Source organism: Gadus macrocephalus, chromosome 18 (assembly GCF_031168955.1).
Source record: "Gadus macrocephalus chromosome 18, ASM3116895v1".
Taxonomy (NCBI): domain Eukaryota; kingdom Metazoa; phylum Chordata; class Actinopteri; order Gadiformes; family Gadidae; genus Gadus; species Gadus macrocephalus.
In genome coordinates, this window is record NC_082399.1 from 9,165,502 (window position 1) to 9,183,815 (window position 18,314).

An 18,314-nucleotide genomic window follows, 5' to 3' on the forward strand; every position below is an offset into this window, starting at 1 on the left:
CCAAGTGGGGGCTCCATGATTGCTAAATCTAATGAGAGAGGTAAAATTGCCATTAAGGAAGGAAAGCATAGTATGCCTTGCGACTGTGCTTTGCAGTATGCCTTGCGAAACCCAGTATGCCTTTCGAAACACCTCGTGATTGGTCGATGAAACGCTACCAGGAACGCCTAAAGGGCGTTCTTGTGTCATGACGGAAACGCCCAAGCCTGCAGCTGGACCCTCCTCCATGGTTCCGTGGCCGCAAGCTGCTCAGGGCCACACCCCCACCCTCCTCCTTGACCTTGACCCGCCTCGCTCCTCCTCATTTGCACTAAAGCTACAAACCCCGAAATGGAGCGTTTGGGGAAAGCTCAATGTGCGACTGGCTCATAGTGGCTGTATTTCTGCACCACGGCTGAACTTCGGGAACGTCTTCAAATACTGTGTTAGGGGCCCACTAATATCTATATCAAAGCATCCATAAAGCATGCCATGGGACCTTTAAGACTGTGGTTCTTCCTCTTTAAATTTTTGAACCATTCGCGTGGTTCAAGAACATCATGTGAAGTGAAACTCTCAATGCCATTTTTTTCAGGTTTTATCGATTTTATTAGATTTTTTTGAACAAACTGGCAGTGAAAAAGAGCAGTGTGGGCCCAGGTGTGTCAGTCAGCCGTCAGACCCAACGGATAACACTGTTTACCTGGCTAAAGCGGGACAAAAACACAGGTCCAGACTGGCACTGCAGAGGGACACGGCGGGACAGACGGTCCATGGCTTTAGCATGCTGGAGCTAACACTTCAGAAACCTGAAATCGCCGTATGAGTCCGCAAGGTGTTCCCCATGTGGTGTGGACTGTATGCATGGTGTGAACCTGGATCACAGGTCTAAACGTGGAGCTAAACGTTGAGTACATGCCTGTGGCTAGTGTATTCCAATTTTAGTAAATAACCTCAGACACACAGTTACGTTTTGGGTAAGGTGTAACCCCAAGCAGCTTTGGCCCTTATTGCTTCGCCTCAAACTGCCATATTCGTCACATAGAAAGCATCCCACACTACTGATAATAATAAGAAAAAGGCATGGTACACCAAGTCAAGACCCTTTCATGTTATTAAATCGTTAATTTGTTTCCACATAGTCGGGCACGTCAATAAGGTCAAGCTGCCAAATGAAGATGATAAATATTCCAATCGCTAGATTGTCGTTATAACAAGTGATGAATCATAACGATGGATTATTACACTAACAAGATCCATTTTTTCATAATCTTGTTGAATATGAGGTTGCGTTACAACTGTCCTTGACTACTCCACCTTAGGGAGAACGCCACTAATAGTGGAATTAGTTGAATGGAGGTAAGGCAGGAATCATAGGTTTCTCTTAAATTCTAAACATTAAATTCTAAACATTATTATATTTACCACAGTGAGCACGAATGATGATAATCATATAGTGTCTTAAAAGATACGACTAAAAACGCACAAGTCAATTCAAATTCCGGATTAAAACAAAAACAGGCATGGTGTAATCGATTTGGTTATGAACTGTTATCTTGGTTGGTTTCACAAGAAGGCACTATTATCCAGGGCTCCATTTGGACTTTTATTTTTTTTTAATACATGATGGAGTCCAACTGGTTTATTTAATTGAATTACACTGGCGCACGCATGTTCTGCACAATTCTCTCTTTGCACCAACTCAGTAAACAATATAACTCCTGATCTTTGAAACAAGATCACAATCAATTTCAAATTCAAATGCAAAAGTAAACTGTAAAACATTCAAATAGGCCACTGCTACTCCAGAGACAAACATTTTAACATTTTCCATCACAGTAAACCAAACAGATATTACAACAACAAAAAACACCCCGAAAGCAAATTCTATAAAAATGTGATCTGAAGAGACAATGCTAAACTTTCCTTTAAAACTTTTATGTTATTAAGGAGGTGCTTTCTTCCAAACAAATTTACGGTGTATTCTGATGGAGCTGTTCAGCCCACTTGTTCTATACCCGGGATCGAACCCAGAACCGCCAGAACGCCCTAGCCACTACATTATCCTGTGATGGTGACGGCCCTGTCCTGTATTGGCAATGGTTTTTAGTTTAGGAATACAATCATCACTCATGTAAAAAGTGGATTCCATGCAGCCCTACTAAAATCTCATTACAGATCAAAATAAATCAAACTAAAAATACCATCTGACTGTGTCTCGGCTGGTTGGCAAGTGTTTCTAGGCCAGGCCTTTAGTTATGATCGAGTTATCGCCTTTTGCCGATTTGTTCCTCATGGTGCCAGAGCGCTTTCCATTCAAACAACAGACAATTACGCCACCTGGTTTGATTTCTGCCAATTTCAATGGGAGTTAAAAGAATGCCTTCCAAGCAAATGTCCACATTTTTGCACTTTGAGTACCTTTGAAACCAGCGAGAAGAACATAAAAGGCGTTATATTGCCAGAAGGTACGAGCTGGAGTATAGACTAATATGGAACCATTGATCCATGTTTGAGGGAGGAAGAGTAATCCCTTTAAAAAAAAAAAAAGTACACGTACTGCATCACTGCGGTCCTCTCTCTCACGTCACACTGCCCACTCAAAGACAAAACGATTACTGTCAATACTAGAATTTTTTTCAAGCTATAAAGGGCACTCCCGACTGCACTTATAAAACAAAACCCAGCTATGATACTAAACTGTGAGGGAAAGCCTGGGGCGCAACTCTACACATGGTTGGTTGAGGTAGTCAGCTTCACTGCCCTCACGTTCTGCCTCAGCTCTTTATACCATCGCACGGGAAAAAGGACCGCTTAAACCAGGGAAGAGGTTCAGACACAGCACAGATGACCTCGACCAGGTGCTGCAAAGCATTGTGGGTTGTACAGATTCAGGGTTTGGTCCCGCAAATAAGGTGTATATTTTCTCAGTTGTTATTATTGAAAAGTATTAGTTAATATTGAAAAATAAATAGTAACAAATGTGATCAGTGTTTACTACCATTCAGTCATTACGGAAATTATTTGATCCAGAGCAACTTAGTGGAGTCAGCTAAAGGTTATTAAGGAGCTAGCAGAGGTTATACCGTAAGGAATTTTTTTCTGTTGCGTCAAATAATGTTGGGAGTGTGAATATAGCTTGTTATTGTTCATTAGTTATCAATGTTAACTGACTCTGAGATAGCGGACACAAGGTCACTGTTTAGAGTTGTTTTATAAAAAAGCACAAATCACAGAACCCCCTCCAAGTTCAACTGCAACATAAAAATAAGAATGATAAAGCTCACTTCAGGTGAACTATGGCAATACAGCATACGGCTTGCATTCTGTGGCTTAAACGCATGAACGACAAACATGTGAGCACTAACCCTGGCCGTAAAGGAAATGGCGTTCTACAAGAGCAGGTATACGAGGAACGTCGGACGGCCGCAAGCGTCTTTCGTCGCTGGGCCTTTGTGGCTTTTTCCCGCCTCGTTGGTTGTAACACCATTAGACGACGTTTTATAAATCGCCTGGACGTGTATGCTGAGGTACCCTTTTGGCCTGAGATCCACCAGATACACGTTTGATAGAATAAGCAATACAAAAGAATAGAATTGTTAATTCCCATTTCCCTCTCTATTTTGTTAAAACTACCCTTAGTCACCTAAAGAAAACTCTTCACCTTAATCCGACTGAAGTCATCTCCTCAGTAATCCTCAAATGCACTGCTTGCTCCATTTGTCAAATGCTTAATTTTAGCAACCACAAAAGCGTATTATTTTTTCACCACTTCTCACAGCCAAGATACTTCCAACACGTTCTGGCGCTTGATGAGCACATTGGTCACACGATAAAGCCAAGCATTTCCAATTCACAGTAAAAAAAAAAGAGATAAATAAATATTAATAAAAGCCTCAAGTAAACAACACTGTAAAAATAGGATGTGTGTAGGTGGAGAAACAGCGCCCTCTGTCTGTCACCTGAGGTCCAGCACGCTAATTTTTGAATCCCTCACGACCACGTGTTTACAGATCTGGAGGCAGAAAAAGAACAAAATCGATTCAACAAGAAAAAAAGAGACAAAAAAAAGGAGACAAAAAGCCACATAAAGATAAAGGCAACAGTCCAAAAAATGAACGTATTAACGATGTACACGTGCACTTACGGTAAACAGAACCGGCTCTTTAGAGTGAGGGTGAAACCCTTTCAGTCTGCAGGCCGACACCTCGGCCATGCCCGGGCTGGTCAGCTTAAAAACACCCGTACTGAGAAAGAGAAGAAGCGAGACGGAGAAAGAGTGAGAAACAGATTTCAATCTGCAAACGAAACATGTTCCAGCATAAGAAAGCGGTAAATCACAGTCATCACATGTTCCTCCTGCGGCCAAAGGACCCAGAGAGAGGCAGCGAGAGCGAGGAGACACCCACGCTCAGACTCAGTGTACATCTATTACACACAAACACCCGGGAGACCGCCACGAGTGTGCGTTCGCTGGAGTGTGTCCGTGACGAGGGGGGGACTTACTCGTTGTGTTTGGGCGCACACACAATGGCGATGGCCTCAGGCAGCATGAGCTGGTAGGAGCAGTGTGTGTGGAGGTCCACACTGGACAGGAACGCTGTCTGGGTGGGGTGGGTCTGGAACCAGGGAGGGAAACAATTTGAGGGAGTCTGATCACCAAAGGCATTTTCATACAAGCAAGATGTATTCTGGGACTGCAATCAGTCTCAGAGGTATTCACAGGATCCCACGCAGAGCCCATCCCAGCGCGGCCGCCCTTTAGAGTCAATCATGTGTTTTGCCCGGTAAACATTGTTCTTTTCATGCCATGTCTCACAAAAGACTTAGTGGAGGTTGGACTCGAACAGGCGTCCCGAGGTCCAAGGGACAAACGCTGTACCAATACACTACATCAACCACACGCACACCAACGCATGCAAAGGCTCACGCACACATACGCACGCCACATTGACGTAAATAGAGAGACACACAAACGATGTACACATGTTAAGGGAAGGGTCCTCTATGTTCCTGGCAAGTTTCAAGTTCTTGCCTCCAACTTACGCAGACTTGTGATGAAAATTGAGCATTAGCGCTTAGCCTAGCATTTTTTACAAAATTTCTAATTGGCGCTGTGAGCTCATTTTTGGAGCCATCGACACACATTTTTGCACACATGTGCAGGAGGGTGGTCTCTATGTGCATGTGCATTCTGCTTCCTTCTGAAGCTGACTTTCGGGTTGATTGAGTAATGTTTGCAAATAATTAATATATATATATATTGCAACTAAATATACATTTTGGCCCCTAAATATATACCTGTACATATATGGATATATATATAACCTTAAGTGTTTCATAAATCTATGAAGACTTAGGGCTGTGGTCTATTGTTGTCCTGCGAAGCCCATTGAGGCTGGAACTGTGCTTAAAGGCAATGCAAATAAGCTTGCTTTGATACACGGAGCTTAACAGATGTTAATACACCACTTGAAAGCTCCTGCTGGATGACCAGATGTAAATGTAATACAGCGAACCTTCTTTTGACCTCGTGGCTGTGTTCTAGCAGTATTTACAGAGACAACAGATCGATTACAAAGCCCAGAGAGACAATAACAAGCAGGTAGGAGGGCAACAATAGCCGCGCTCGCTGTCCAAATATCAGCACACATCCCAGGCTAAAAAAGCAGAACCGGAATAAGACAAGTCACCCAGAACAATACAAATACACAACAATTTGTAAGAAAAGCCACAAGGTTTTTCGGCTTCTTCATATTTTGAATATATTTCTGCCAAAGTTACCAGCCATCCTCACACCAAAACCCTCTACTGCTAAGTGTTAGCCTATTATTTGAGAACATGCACACACACCCCAGCATGTGACTAATATTTGAGTCCTCCATTCCTCTACTGACTCCACTTTTGCTCTCTCTCTCTCTCTCCTTCTCTCTCTCTCTCTCTCCTCTCTCTCTCTCTCTCTCTCGTCTCTCTCTCTCTCTCTCTCTTCTCTCTCTCTCTCTCTCTCTCCCTCTCTCTCTCTCTCTCTCTCTCTTCTCTCTCTCTCTCTCTCTCTCATCACCCCAAATATGCACTGTGAAAATATGGAAATATGAGGGTTTGGTTTCCATGGTGATAGGATAATATCCATATTACAATGGAGGTCACTATGTGTGTGGTGTGTGTGTGTGTGTGTGTGTGTGTGTGTGTGTGTGTGTGTGTGTGTGTGTGTGTGTGTGTGTGTGTGTGTGTGTGTGTGTCCTTGCTCTGTGTAATGCATGTTCTCTGTGCGTGCACCAGCGTGTGTGTGTGTGTATGTGTGCGTGTCCATACATGTATCCAGCCCAGTGTTAGCAGGTTGTGGTGGTCCTGGAAGCTGAACAGTTCCTCCACGTTCTCCATGTCACAGAAGTCTGGCCCGGCGGACTGCTTAGGAACCACCACATGGGTCAGCAGGAACTCATTCTGGGTCTGGAGGGAGGGAGGGAGGGAGGGAGAAGAGAGTATTTCTAATCCTAAAGTCGAAACAGTATAGATTTCAGTATAAATAGAGTCAAAATATCAGGGCTCATATTGCATAAATTAAACCAGTGCAATGGTTTGTCACCATGAAAGGAATGCTTATAATGAGCTAAAAAAAAGGGCTTCAGAATTCATTACAGATAATGGGCGTGTCAAGGGCTTATTTTTCAACCTATTCACATCCCAGACATTTAAAAAAAGTAGATGGAGTTGCTAACTGAAAGGATAATATGATTCAGACCAAAAATGAAACAATAATTCAGTTAATATTGTTATTATCCTCTGGGGCCTGTTTGCTAGCATATATTTTCAGTTGACTTGTTTGTTTGCTTGATCTGTTCGCTATTGGATTAGCTACTCTTGTTCACTGGTAATTTTGCTAGCCAGTTATGATGGTTTAGAGACCGCACCTAACGATAGATAAAAAAAATAAAACAGTCCAGATTTTCAAAACCGAAAATCTCGCCAATCTCTCGTAATACAATTCTTGAATTTAGTCTAAACTAGAGCTGTCAGTTAAACGCGTTATTAACGACGTTAACGCAAACCAATTTTAACGGCGTTAAAAAAATTATCGCGCGATTAACGCAAATATTTTATTTACAAAAAAAAAAAAAAAAACTTTTTTTTTCTTTGGCTCAAAACAAAGAAGCAGTAGCCTGACTGCTATGTTCAAATTACATTTGTTCAAAGCAGTCGTTTAATTGCACTATAGGCTCTTTTTTTGTATCGTCCTGTTTTCATCAGTATATGCCAATGTTGTTATCAATAAAAAATCATTTTCACAAGACAAGCCGATGCACTTCACCATGTTGATAAGAGAATTAAAATGAGAAGAATTATGGGACAAAAAAATCAAGGGATATTTAGCATAGAAAAAGAATTTGCGATTAATCGCGATTAATCGTGAGTTAACTATGACATTAATGCGATTAATCACGATTAAATATTTTAATCGCTTGACAGCTCTAGTCTAAACCAACATGGCGGTCGGCCGTAAGGAGGTACTAGCTATCTTACCTTTTGCAATCGTTATTTCTGAATCTTTTAAATTTGTTGATTTGTTGGCGTGCCACAGAGTGTGTTGGTGAGTCAATCAGTTGGATAGTCTTTTAGCCAGTAAATAAGCTGGTTGTTACCAGTTTTCCACAGAGGACTCCACAGGTCTCGATCCCCCTAGCCGTATTGGAGTCGGCCAATAACAGGAAGCGATACGTCAGGTCTCTGGGAATAGCAACTCTCCTCAAACCTTCAATACGCTGGGCTGGAGAGTCAGAAAGAGAGAGGGTGTGAGAGGGAGAGAGAGAGAGAGAGAGAGAGAGAGAGAGAGAGAGAGAGAGAGAGAGAGAGAGAGAGAGAGAGAGAGAGAGAGAGAGAGAGAGAGAGAGAGAGAGAGAGAGAGAGAGAGAGAGAGAGAGAGAGAGAGAGAGAGACAGACGTGACCTTTCTGGGGTATAGAGATGAGAATGGACCCTGCAGCAACTAGTCACTACATTGAGGAAAGCTGCTGGCAGTGTTATGCACTGCCCTGCAATCAACTAGCTGGCTGGGAATACAATATACTGTTGATAACAATTACTTCTGCTTGACCATAAAGAGGCAAACGATCAGGCTAACAACAAAAAAGGATAAGGGAACCAATATGATAAGGTTTGTTACACAGGTAATGACACACTGAGTCAATACAGGATATGCTACAGGATTGCAGGTACATTCAATACAATACAGCATAATGCATTGGAGACTCAAACACTTGTTGTTACTGGAACAAATGGATGTGTAAGCAAGCTTGTATTTAGCTTTTTGGTTGTAAGTGCGTGTGAGTGAGTGAGTTAATACTCACTCTGTGCTCCAGTGAGAGAGGCAGCTGGCCTACTAACATGCACAGCCGATTTATTCCTGTTGGGGTCAGCCCCCTGGGCGCGCACATGGTTTTTGATTGGCTGCCTGGACAGGCAGGAACCGTCAGTCACTTCAGGCACTTTATGCTCGGTCTGGAAAGTAGAAAGAGAGCGAGAGAGAGAAAGCGAGAGAGAACAAGCGAGAGAGCCAGAGAGAGAGAGAGAGAGAGAGAGAGAGAGAGAGATTCATTACGTTAATTCATTCAAATAAATTAACCGGGCAGCTCTGTCGGGCCACCAAAGAAACTAACAAGACGGGAAGCAGTAGATCCGTCCTCTGTTGGCTAGACAGGAAATAATTTGATTTTAAATCTATTGACTCATGAACGTGGTGTATCAATCAGACAAGTGTTTATTTCAAGTTGGGACTTGTCTGTAAATAAATAAGGGGCAGGATAATGTACTGGTAACGTTATGGAGAGTAGCAGGGGAGAGTCCCAGTCAAAAGGTACTGGATTCCAGCACAAATGTCCAATACCCACTCAGAATTGGCATGTATCTGTGTTCTTTAAGTGTCAGCTAAATTACAACACAAAATCAAAGTAGTTACTCTAAAGTGCACTTTCACGTTTTTGTGCTGGTGGGTCCATCTGAGACATAAATAATACAGTTAGCTAGAATATTTAATGTATACCTTCTGCTCCAACTCCTCTCCTTTCCGATTGGCTAATTCCTGCCGTCGTAGTTGGTCCTCAAAGAAGCGGAACTGTTCTGATTCTATCTGCATTCGCCTGAGCGAGGCTACCCTCTGTTTCTCCTCCTCCAATAGGGAGAGCCGATGTCTCTCCCTGTCCAAGAAGGAGAGGTGTGGAGGTGGGTGCTGGACACGCCCGTCCACCACCACTGACTGGCTCTGGGAGAGGAGAGGGGGGGTTCGTGTCAAAATTAGTTCATCTCAATGAAGGACATGGGGAAATTATGGGAAAATATCCAATGAGTTGCAATGAAGAATCTTGCAAGGGAACAGATATCTTTGTCTGGCAGAATTATAATTAAATTGTCTTTACCAAAAACTTCCTATAACTCTCTCCAAATCAAAACTAAATTGTAACATGTAAACGTTGTGTATTAATACCCAATGGGAAACAATGATGAAACACGCACAAACACGAAAGGGACGTGGCACAAATGCAAACCTACAATAAGACACCAAATAAAAACAACATACACACCACTACAGCTTAAGAAGTACACTTGATTTGATGGAGCCTTAACCACACCAGTACCTAAATCACAGCCGCACACCTCCATAAGAATAATGAATAATAATAATAATGATGGGATTTAATTTATATTTGCTACAGCTCTTTTCTACATACTCAAAGAAACTCACACAGAAGGATCATAATAGAGTCCCCAGTATATATCACATCACTCCCCTATCTACCGATATGTATTACATTACAACGATGCACTCAATTACTATTAAAACACTCACCATGTGGACACCGTTCCACTGAATAATTCCCATTAGTGCTTTAACAGCAAATCAACAACAACAACAACACCTCTGTTCGCTCCGTCTGCTTGGCGAGAGATTTAGACACCTGACTAATCTGCTTATCTCACACACAGATCCAGCCAATGGACAGCATTCATGAACCAGGGTTGCTAATGGAAGGCTGCTGTCTGGTTCGTCCATGGGACGATGGGAGTCCTAGTATCCCCATGGTATGACCCACCCAAACATCCACATACACACGCAGCGCGTAGACGGGGGCATCGCCCACACACCTGGGCTCTCAGGTGCTCTGTGTGCTCCTTGTTGTACTTCTCGTGGAGCAGCTTCTTCAGCTCGTCCTTACGGGGAAACGCCACGTCCTGAAGTTTCTGTGTTTGTGTTTGTGTTTGTGTGAGAGAGAGAGAGAGAGAGAGAGAGAGAGAGAGAGAGAGAGAGAGAGAGAGAGAGAGAGAGAGAGAGAGAGAGAGAGAGAGAGAGAGAGAGAGAGAGAGAGAAAGAGAAAGAGAGAGAGGACAGAAAAAAAGACAGGAGAATAAATACTAGGGTTGATTGGTAATAAAAATATCACAATTGTATTCTACATTACTAACACAACTACAGCTATGTTTAATGCACAGGTAACATTGAAACGTAATTGCAGTTGAGCCAGTTTTCTCCCTCCCTGCCTTCTTGACAATCAATTGCTCTGGTGGGAAACATAATCAATGTATCCAGCAGTAGTGGATAGGGCACTTTTCTTTTGTACAAAAGATACTTTGCAAGGCATTGTGTGAAAAGTGAGCACTAGGTGGACCTCACATTAGTCAAAACGAATTGCGGCAACTCTTACCTTCATGATGAGCTGTTTCTCTGGAACACTGCACTGAGGGTAGTCCCTATGGCTGGGAAGTTTCTCGACAAACAACCTACACACACACACACACACACACACACACACACACACACACACACACACACACACACACACACACACACACACACACACACACACACACACACACACACACACACACACACACACACACACACACACACACACACACACATCTGATCAATAATTCTCAATGATTTGATGAATGAAAAAACTAAATTATAAATTAATGAATAATAAGGGCATTTAGCAACTTCAGTCATTCATCTAGATGTATTTAGTTCATGTCGCTGTTCACTGTGTACATATGTGTTTGCATACTAAGTCTATAACTGTGTTTATTTTGCGGTTGTTGGTATGTTCTTGTGTCATTAAATCAATCCTTTTTCTACATCTCCACAGGAGTAATAACAGAAAAAGTGCCTAATAGTAGAGCTGTGTGCATAGGAAAACCTGTGCCAACAAATTTGGTGAATAACCACTGATTGTGTTAAGAGTTGAACAAGGCAACATTACAGTGCTCACAAAACCACCACACAAACGGCAATCACTCATGGGGTTCATGCACTCTAAAATGAAGCGCACTTCAGGCTTTCAATCTCGGCTCAGGAAGAGGTGTGACCACAAGTGGTGGGTGGCTAAATTCTGTCTCTTTTGTTACACAGTGAGAGAATCACAGCATGAGGAAGTTAGAGCGACATCACACTAACATACAAAGACATCAACAGAGATAACAACAGTGTTGATCAGCCAGTAAGTATATTGGTGCTTGATATTGATTGTACGCTTCGATTGAGCTCTTGCTTTACCTTGGCCTTGGATAAACCTGCTCCAAGGTGGCTGAACGTAAACCTAGTAGCCTGGTTCAATAGACCTCTGCGTCTCTCTGGAGCTCTTTATGGAGTTTGAATCCCTCCTGGGATTCTGTCCTTGATTTCCTCATGTACGATTTGTTTCCCCACCTCTGACCACCAAAATAAATTGAGCTTCAAACTGCTAGTCTTTAGAAACATGGTAGGGTGTGAACCATTGTCGGTACTCACGCCTTAAATCTCACTCCTTCGTCTTACATGCTTTCCTCCTCCACGCCCTTCTGCTCTCGCTCTCCTTAAAACCCTTAAATCGTACCTGCAGCACCTTGAATATCATGATTATCCTCACTATTTTCCTGATCCCTACTTTGATTATCTCCATTAATGACATCCCCATTATCCTCATCGGTATAATGAGGATCTCCATTAATGACATCAGCATTATCCTCATCAGTATAATGAGGATCTCCATTAATGACATCCCCATTATCCTCATCAGTATGATGAGGATCTCCATTAATGACATCAGCATTATCCTCATCGGTATAATGAGGATCTCCATTAATGACATCAGCATTATCCTCATCAGTATAATGAGGATCTCCATTAATGACATCAGCATTATCCTCATCAGTATGATGAGGATCTCCATTAATGACATCAGCATTATCCTCATCGGTATAATGAGGATCTCCATCAATGACATCAGCATTATCCTCATCAGTATGATGAGGATCTCCATTCTTGACCTCATCACCATCCACCCGCCACTCATCCTCCTATCACTGGTCTCTGCGCGGCGGCGGCGCCTTACGTGATGAACTTGTTGTAGAGGACGTAGGCGTTCTCCAGGCTGCCCTCCTCCAGGTACACCGCCGCCATGCGCTCCATCTCCACCCCCGAGCGGAGGTAGCGCCGCGGCGTGATGTCCTCGTTGATCTCCACGCTGCAGCCCATCTTGGTGAGCGCCCGCACGCGCTCCACCGCGCTCAGGGACACGTCCGTGTAGTCCGGCTCCGCAGCCAGCTTCTTCTGTAGGGGGGGGGGGAGGGGGGGGACCGGACCGTCAGGAACAGGGGGTGGGGGTGGGGGAGGAGGGTGGAGGACTGTTGGGTTGGTGGGCGGGTGGGTGGATTGGTGGATGGGTGGGTTGGGGTTGTGGAGGAAGATGGGCGGATGTATATACATGGATGGGTGGTTGTCTGAATTTAAGAATAAATAAATGAATGGATGAAGGAGGCGGAATGATCACGACGATGAATGGCTAGATGGATGGATACATGCACACTGTAATATACACGGACGGTTGCATGAGGGCATGAAATCAGGAAAGTCAAAATATGTCTGTCTGTATGGATGGCTGAATGGATGGCTCTATGTCTGGACAAAGCGGCTGCATGGAGGACGGATCAGAACACGTGGGATCATGGTCAAGATCGGCAGTGGTAAACTCCCAACCACTCAAAACCAGCATGAGCTGGATCACACTCCAAAATCAAAATTCCATTTAAGTTGGTAGAGTTTCTGCTGTCGCCACTTTCACACTTGTTGGCATGGATGTATCGTTAGCAGTTGTTGCTTGGCAACCACTATCAGTGCGCTTAAATGGTCGTGTCAAGTCCAAGAGTGCATCTGAAACAGCATACTAAATAGTAGGGAATAGCAGAGAATGGTATTTGGTAGTATGTCCAAAAGATATATGCAGATTGTATAGAAGAAAACATTGGATTATTTCTAGCAAAATATTGTAGAAGTCAAACGATGGACACTACAGTACCACACAATTCGTAGCATCTAGTCTGTGTAGTATGTGTAAAGCCATACTCAACCCTTAACCTTCTTAATATAACATAATTCATTGTTGAGGGGTGTATGTTTATAAAACAGCATTAGAATGAGAATTACTAACAGGAAGTGACACGCCCATGAAGGTTCTGCTTGGGTTTTTGTCCCTCTTGATCACCAACCATAACCAGTTGATGTAATAATAACCGTATCCATTTCAAATTACTAACTTAATAAACAAATAAATATCCCTACATAAAACTACAACATTAATAGATTGGTGATTGTATACAATAAAGACCATAAAAGAGAGCCCTTCTATGCTTATATCAGAACCAAGCAAATGGTACAAGAATTACATTTTTGAACTGTGGCAACACAACTCATATCTGCTGCTCAGGGTGTAGTTGCTTTCTAAGTAATACTACGATGATTCATATGTGCAAAGAGAGCAGCTGGATGTTAGCTTTGAAAAAGGTGTGCTGGGCTGTAGCTCAGCTGTGACTGGACCACTCTGTTAAAAGCTCTGCCCGTCCGTCTTCACTAGGAGATGACTACTCCTCTGTTCCCCTCGCTCACCGAGTATACGTGTGTGTGTGTGTGTGTGTGTGTGTGTGTGCGTGCGTGTGTGTGCGTGTGCGTGTGTGTGTGTGTGTGTGTGTGTGTGCGTGTCTCCTGTCTTCTATTCAGAAGGAGAAGGGGACAAAAAGGAGAGATCCGCTCACCCACCCCCTCCTCTCACATCTCATCTCGTCAGGACGGAGAGAATGAGATGAATGCAGAAATGGTGGAGATGTAAAGGGACGGCAGTGAATGAATGGATGGAAGGATAGAGGGGTGGAAAGGGGGAGGGTATAAGAGGTTTGAGGAAAGAGAAATTGAAGGAGAGTTGACAGGTGGATACATAGATGTCAAGGGGCTAACAAGTCACAGACACAGACGACCGTGCATGCACTCACACTCACACACAAACAAAAACACACGCACGCACGCACACACACACACACACACACACAAAACATTCTAGCATTAACTTCCGCAACCTTTGGCTTGAAAAGGGGAAGCGATAACTTTGATATCTGCAAAACACTTTTTCCTCCTTATACTTTCTCTCCTTAAACTTTGCCTCAGTTTCTCACCCCTACATTTACTCGTTCAAAAGTCTTGACAGATATAATGTCCATTATGCTGTCTGAATCTATTGAGCTGCAGATCTGCCTCACAGACCATACTGGTGAAGCCATGGGTGGCCAGAGATACTTAGATATGCGGTCAGTACCAGCTCACACTAAAGACGATGCCTGGAGCAAAGCAAAACAGGAAAATGTTGCTTAATTACAGCCTGTGTATCTGAAGAAAGCCATACATAGACACTGGGAAAATGGATAGCCTGCTTTGTGTGTGACATGGTGGTTTTTTGTTACTTTTGTGATGCGTTACAGTTGTGTTGTGTAACTGTTGTTTGTGTTGTGTTACTGTTGTGTTGTGTAACTGCACTTTTTGTTGAGTCGGGTTGCGTTACTGTTACTATTGTGTAACTGTTGTGTTGTTAGTGTGGAGTTGTCTTTTATCATGTTACCGTTTGTTGTGTGTTTTTCCAGAGCTGTGACTCAGAGTGGAGCTCTTGTGTGGCTAAACTGTGACAAACAGATGAAGAGAAGTATGGCCATCGTACTCCGACAGAACACACTCACCAATGTCTTGAAACTGAAGCCCTCCATGGTCAACCCTGGGTGTGTGAGTGTGCGTGTGTGTGTTTGTGAGTGTGCGAGCGTGTCACAGCCTCTGGTCTGTACACAGCCGGGGTGTCCATCTGCCTTTTCCCATGATGCTTCACTGCAAGGATGAGAGAGAGAGAGAGAGAGAGAGAGAGAGAGAGAGAGAGAGAGAGAGAGAGAGAGAGAGAGAGAGAGAGAGAGAGAGAGAGAGAGAGAGAGAGAGAGAGAGAGAGAGAGAGAGAGAGAGAGGGGAGTGAGAGAGAGGGAGATTAAAAACATTGAGTTATATAGAAGGACAGACAGAAAGCGATCAAGGCTGACGAGTTGGTTTTGATCGGTGAATGATGATTCACACGCCTGATTTTCTTTCCTTCTCACAATATAATTCTCACTCCCGTAAACGGGAAACCTTATTTCCTTTGCCTTCTTGTAATTAAAGCAAAATTCCATCTATCCAAATTGCTGTGGATAATGAAGACTGAAGCCTAACTACCTAGAGGTCGGGATCCGTGGTACAGAAACGTCCTAACTTGAAAATCCTATCTTACACTTCTCCCTATCTTAACTTAGGACTTAAGATAGGAAGTTTCTGTAATACGGCCCCAGAGGTTTGAGGTTAAAACAGGTTTATCAACTGCCACTGAACAATATCTGGCTGAAGTACATTCTCAACTAACGTAACCAAACAACATACCTCAACGACCTTGAATCCATTTAATTGTTGGCATAACAACCAGTAACAGGCTGTTGACAAGTGACTCATACACTTGCATAAAAAGAGAGAAAAGGAGAGAGAATTTAAGGGTGATTTTAACTGAAAGGTAAACACGGTCCAAAATACTAAAGCTGCCACCATATTTCTGCTGAGTTTAGTTTACACTAAGCAGATTCCTGCAGTGCTCCCATTGGTTAGGATACTTTGGATCACTTTTATTCCGCGCCTATCGGACGGAAGGAATTGATATCCAATACAATCCAACCTTCACAAAATATAATTGCAATGTGTGATGATGGATTATCTTCCTGTCTCCTTTGATCAAGGCTTCTCTAAAATAAGAGTATGATTTGTAAATAAAAACATTAATTAATTAACTATATTTAAAATGTATCAAATCAAAATATGCCATTTCAAAATGCCAGGTTATATTGCCATGGCAACTAGTTTTAGGAGGCTAATAGCACTGAGACAGAGAGAAACGTTTAGAACCATTTATTTGTTCCATATCTCCATTCATTATTAGTTGTCTTTTGTCGGTTTTCTTGGTTCATTATTGGTCATTATATTATGAATGAACACTAAGATGGTGACATTTATGTGTGTCTCAAGGCAATACAGCTAAGAGAATAACCTTCAACTGCATTGAGAGAGAGTGAGAGAGAGAGCGAGAGCGAGAGCGAGAGAGAGAGAGAGAGAGAGAGAGAGAAAAAAAATAGTTTGCAATACAAGAGGTCGATTGAAAAATAGATGATGTCTTTTGCAGTATTTTTCATTTGGATTCACTGAACTTGGGTGCAGCTCTTCTCCTATACTCTCCATCTTTCTAGGCATCTCACCCTCTGTTCCTATCCCTTTCTCTATCGCAGCCTCTCTTTCTCTCCCCCCCAGTCTCTCTCCTTCCTCTCCACAAACCCTCAATCATCAATCATCAGACGGATATAACACTGGGATAACTCATTTATACATTATGCTGCTCATTACATGTGCCCTAAATTGTCCTCAATTAACAGCATTTTAAGAATTGTGATTAATCAAAGAATATTGAGGGTGGGTACTCTCGCATATTAGTATAGAAGTTGGAAAGCGTATAAATAGGTCAGAAAGCTGGACAGGCAAGCAGGCAGTTTCTCTGAATGACAGCAAACCAGAAAAGTCAGTCAGCCAGCCAAACCCTCCATAACTGCAAAGAGCAGAAATGCCGAGAATGCCGAAAGAGTTTGGGCTTAATGAAGGATGGGGAAAGTGGAACGAAACGAGGGACAGAAGGGCAAAGTCCTCCTCCAGCACACTGAAACGCAACGTCGACGGACTATACATATCAGAATAAAAATACTATAGCTAGGCCTACCCGACGGCTACACGATATTCCTTTGTAGTATTGCCTTGAATAATGAATCAGTTCAATGTTGCTCTTCAACATTCATGCACCTGCGCACTGCCACCTGCTCTGCCAGAGGTTTTCAAAAGATTTGGCCATCGTGACGCGTGTCGTCATTCATTTTCTTTCTAAACACGTTTCCCCAGTGAAAGTACACCACAGGACGAACACGACCGTGGGGTTTTGGAAATAAACAACACTGGCCGTCGTTCACCCCTGTCTCACCTCGTCGCTATTCAAGTATAATACATGATGTAATCGTGAATATGGAGGATAAAAAAACGTGCGTTCACTTACCATTTGGTTCACAAATCGAAACCTGGGAGGAATCGGCGCTGCCACATGGGACACATGCTAGGAGTGGGAGAGGATAGGGGTAGAGATATGGAGAGAGGGGGGAGAGAGACAGAGGGGAAGAGAGACATAGGAGACCGTGAGCATAAATGTCACAATACCTATTTAGTCATCCACTCTGTTGCTGGCGATCACAACAAATGCGATACCTAAAAAAAATCCATGTGCGAGCAACCAGACGTGCAGCGATGTAAATCCCAATTCGTTTACCGGCGATGAAATGTCTGGAAAGCTGTGGTTTCGGAAAGTGCCAGAGACAGAGATGGATGAACCCTCGCCACAGAGTGAATGCTGGTGGCCGCCGAGCTCTGTCCGCTGGCAGGGAAGGTTGGTTCAACTCGCTGACTTACATTAGTGATGGGGAAGTAGCAAACGAACTGCCCCTTTTGAACCGCTACCGTAGGCCGACTCGGCATAGGGCGAATGGAAATGATGTACAAACAGATATGGGGGTGGCGGGGGGTTGGCGACCCTACTAACAATGGGACTATGCTGTGGACCACAATCCCATTGTTTACATAAATACATGTTAATATTACATCTCCAAGAATGGATTTTGTACAGCTGGAAGGGGAAAGGAGGGTTGACTGGTGCAGGCTTTCTAGACATAAAACGTTCTTTGTTTTTTTGGTCCAATTTAGACTAAAATTGAAAAATTACCAGGCCTACATGTATCGTTTCGTAGGCCTATATATATATATATATATATATATATACTTTTTTTTTTTTTTTTTTTTTTTACAAATACTTAAAGGTGCAGTGTCTATGATTTAATGGACTGAAGGTCCCCTCCCTCTCCAACAACCTAGGTGAGGCTACGGTGTCCTGTTGTACA

The 18,314-nt window shown here is 43.1% G+C and overlaps 1 protein-coding gene across 2 annotated transcripts; it reads right to left on the reverse strand.

Annotated features, from left to right (window-relative positions):
* Window positions 1-564: 564 nt before the first annotated feature.
* Window positions 565-17,901, reverse strand: stambpl1 (STAM binding protein-like 1). Of its 2 annotated transcripts, none has more exons than XM_060036930.1 (13): window positions 17,690-17,901; window positions 17,423-17,479; window positions 15,006-15,147; window positions 12,341-12,558; window positions 10,673-10,748; window positions 10,116-10,211; window positions 9,016-9,234; window positions 8,324-8,474; window positions 7,620-7,744; window positions 6,292-6,429; window positions 4,486-4,598; window positions 4,127-4,226; window positions 565-3,994 (listed from the first exon to the last, which is right to left on the reverse strand). In XM_060036930.1, exons 3-13 carry the CDS (start codon window positions 15,030-15,032, stop codon window positions 3,938-3,940), a joined length of 1,320 nt encoding a protein of 439 aa, XP_059892913.1. In that variant the 5' UTR covers window positions 15,033-15,147; window positions 17,423-17,479; window positions 17,690-17,901; the 3' UTR covers window positions 565-3,937. The 2 variants fall into 2 exon arrangements, with proteins under 2 accessions (XP_059892913.1, XP_059892915.1); XM_060036932.1 differs by having other exon boundaries at window positions 17,629-17,901.
* Window positions 17,902-18,314: the final 413 nt, after the last annotated feature.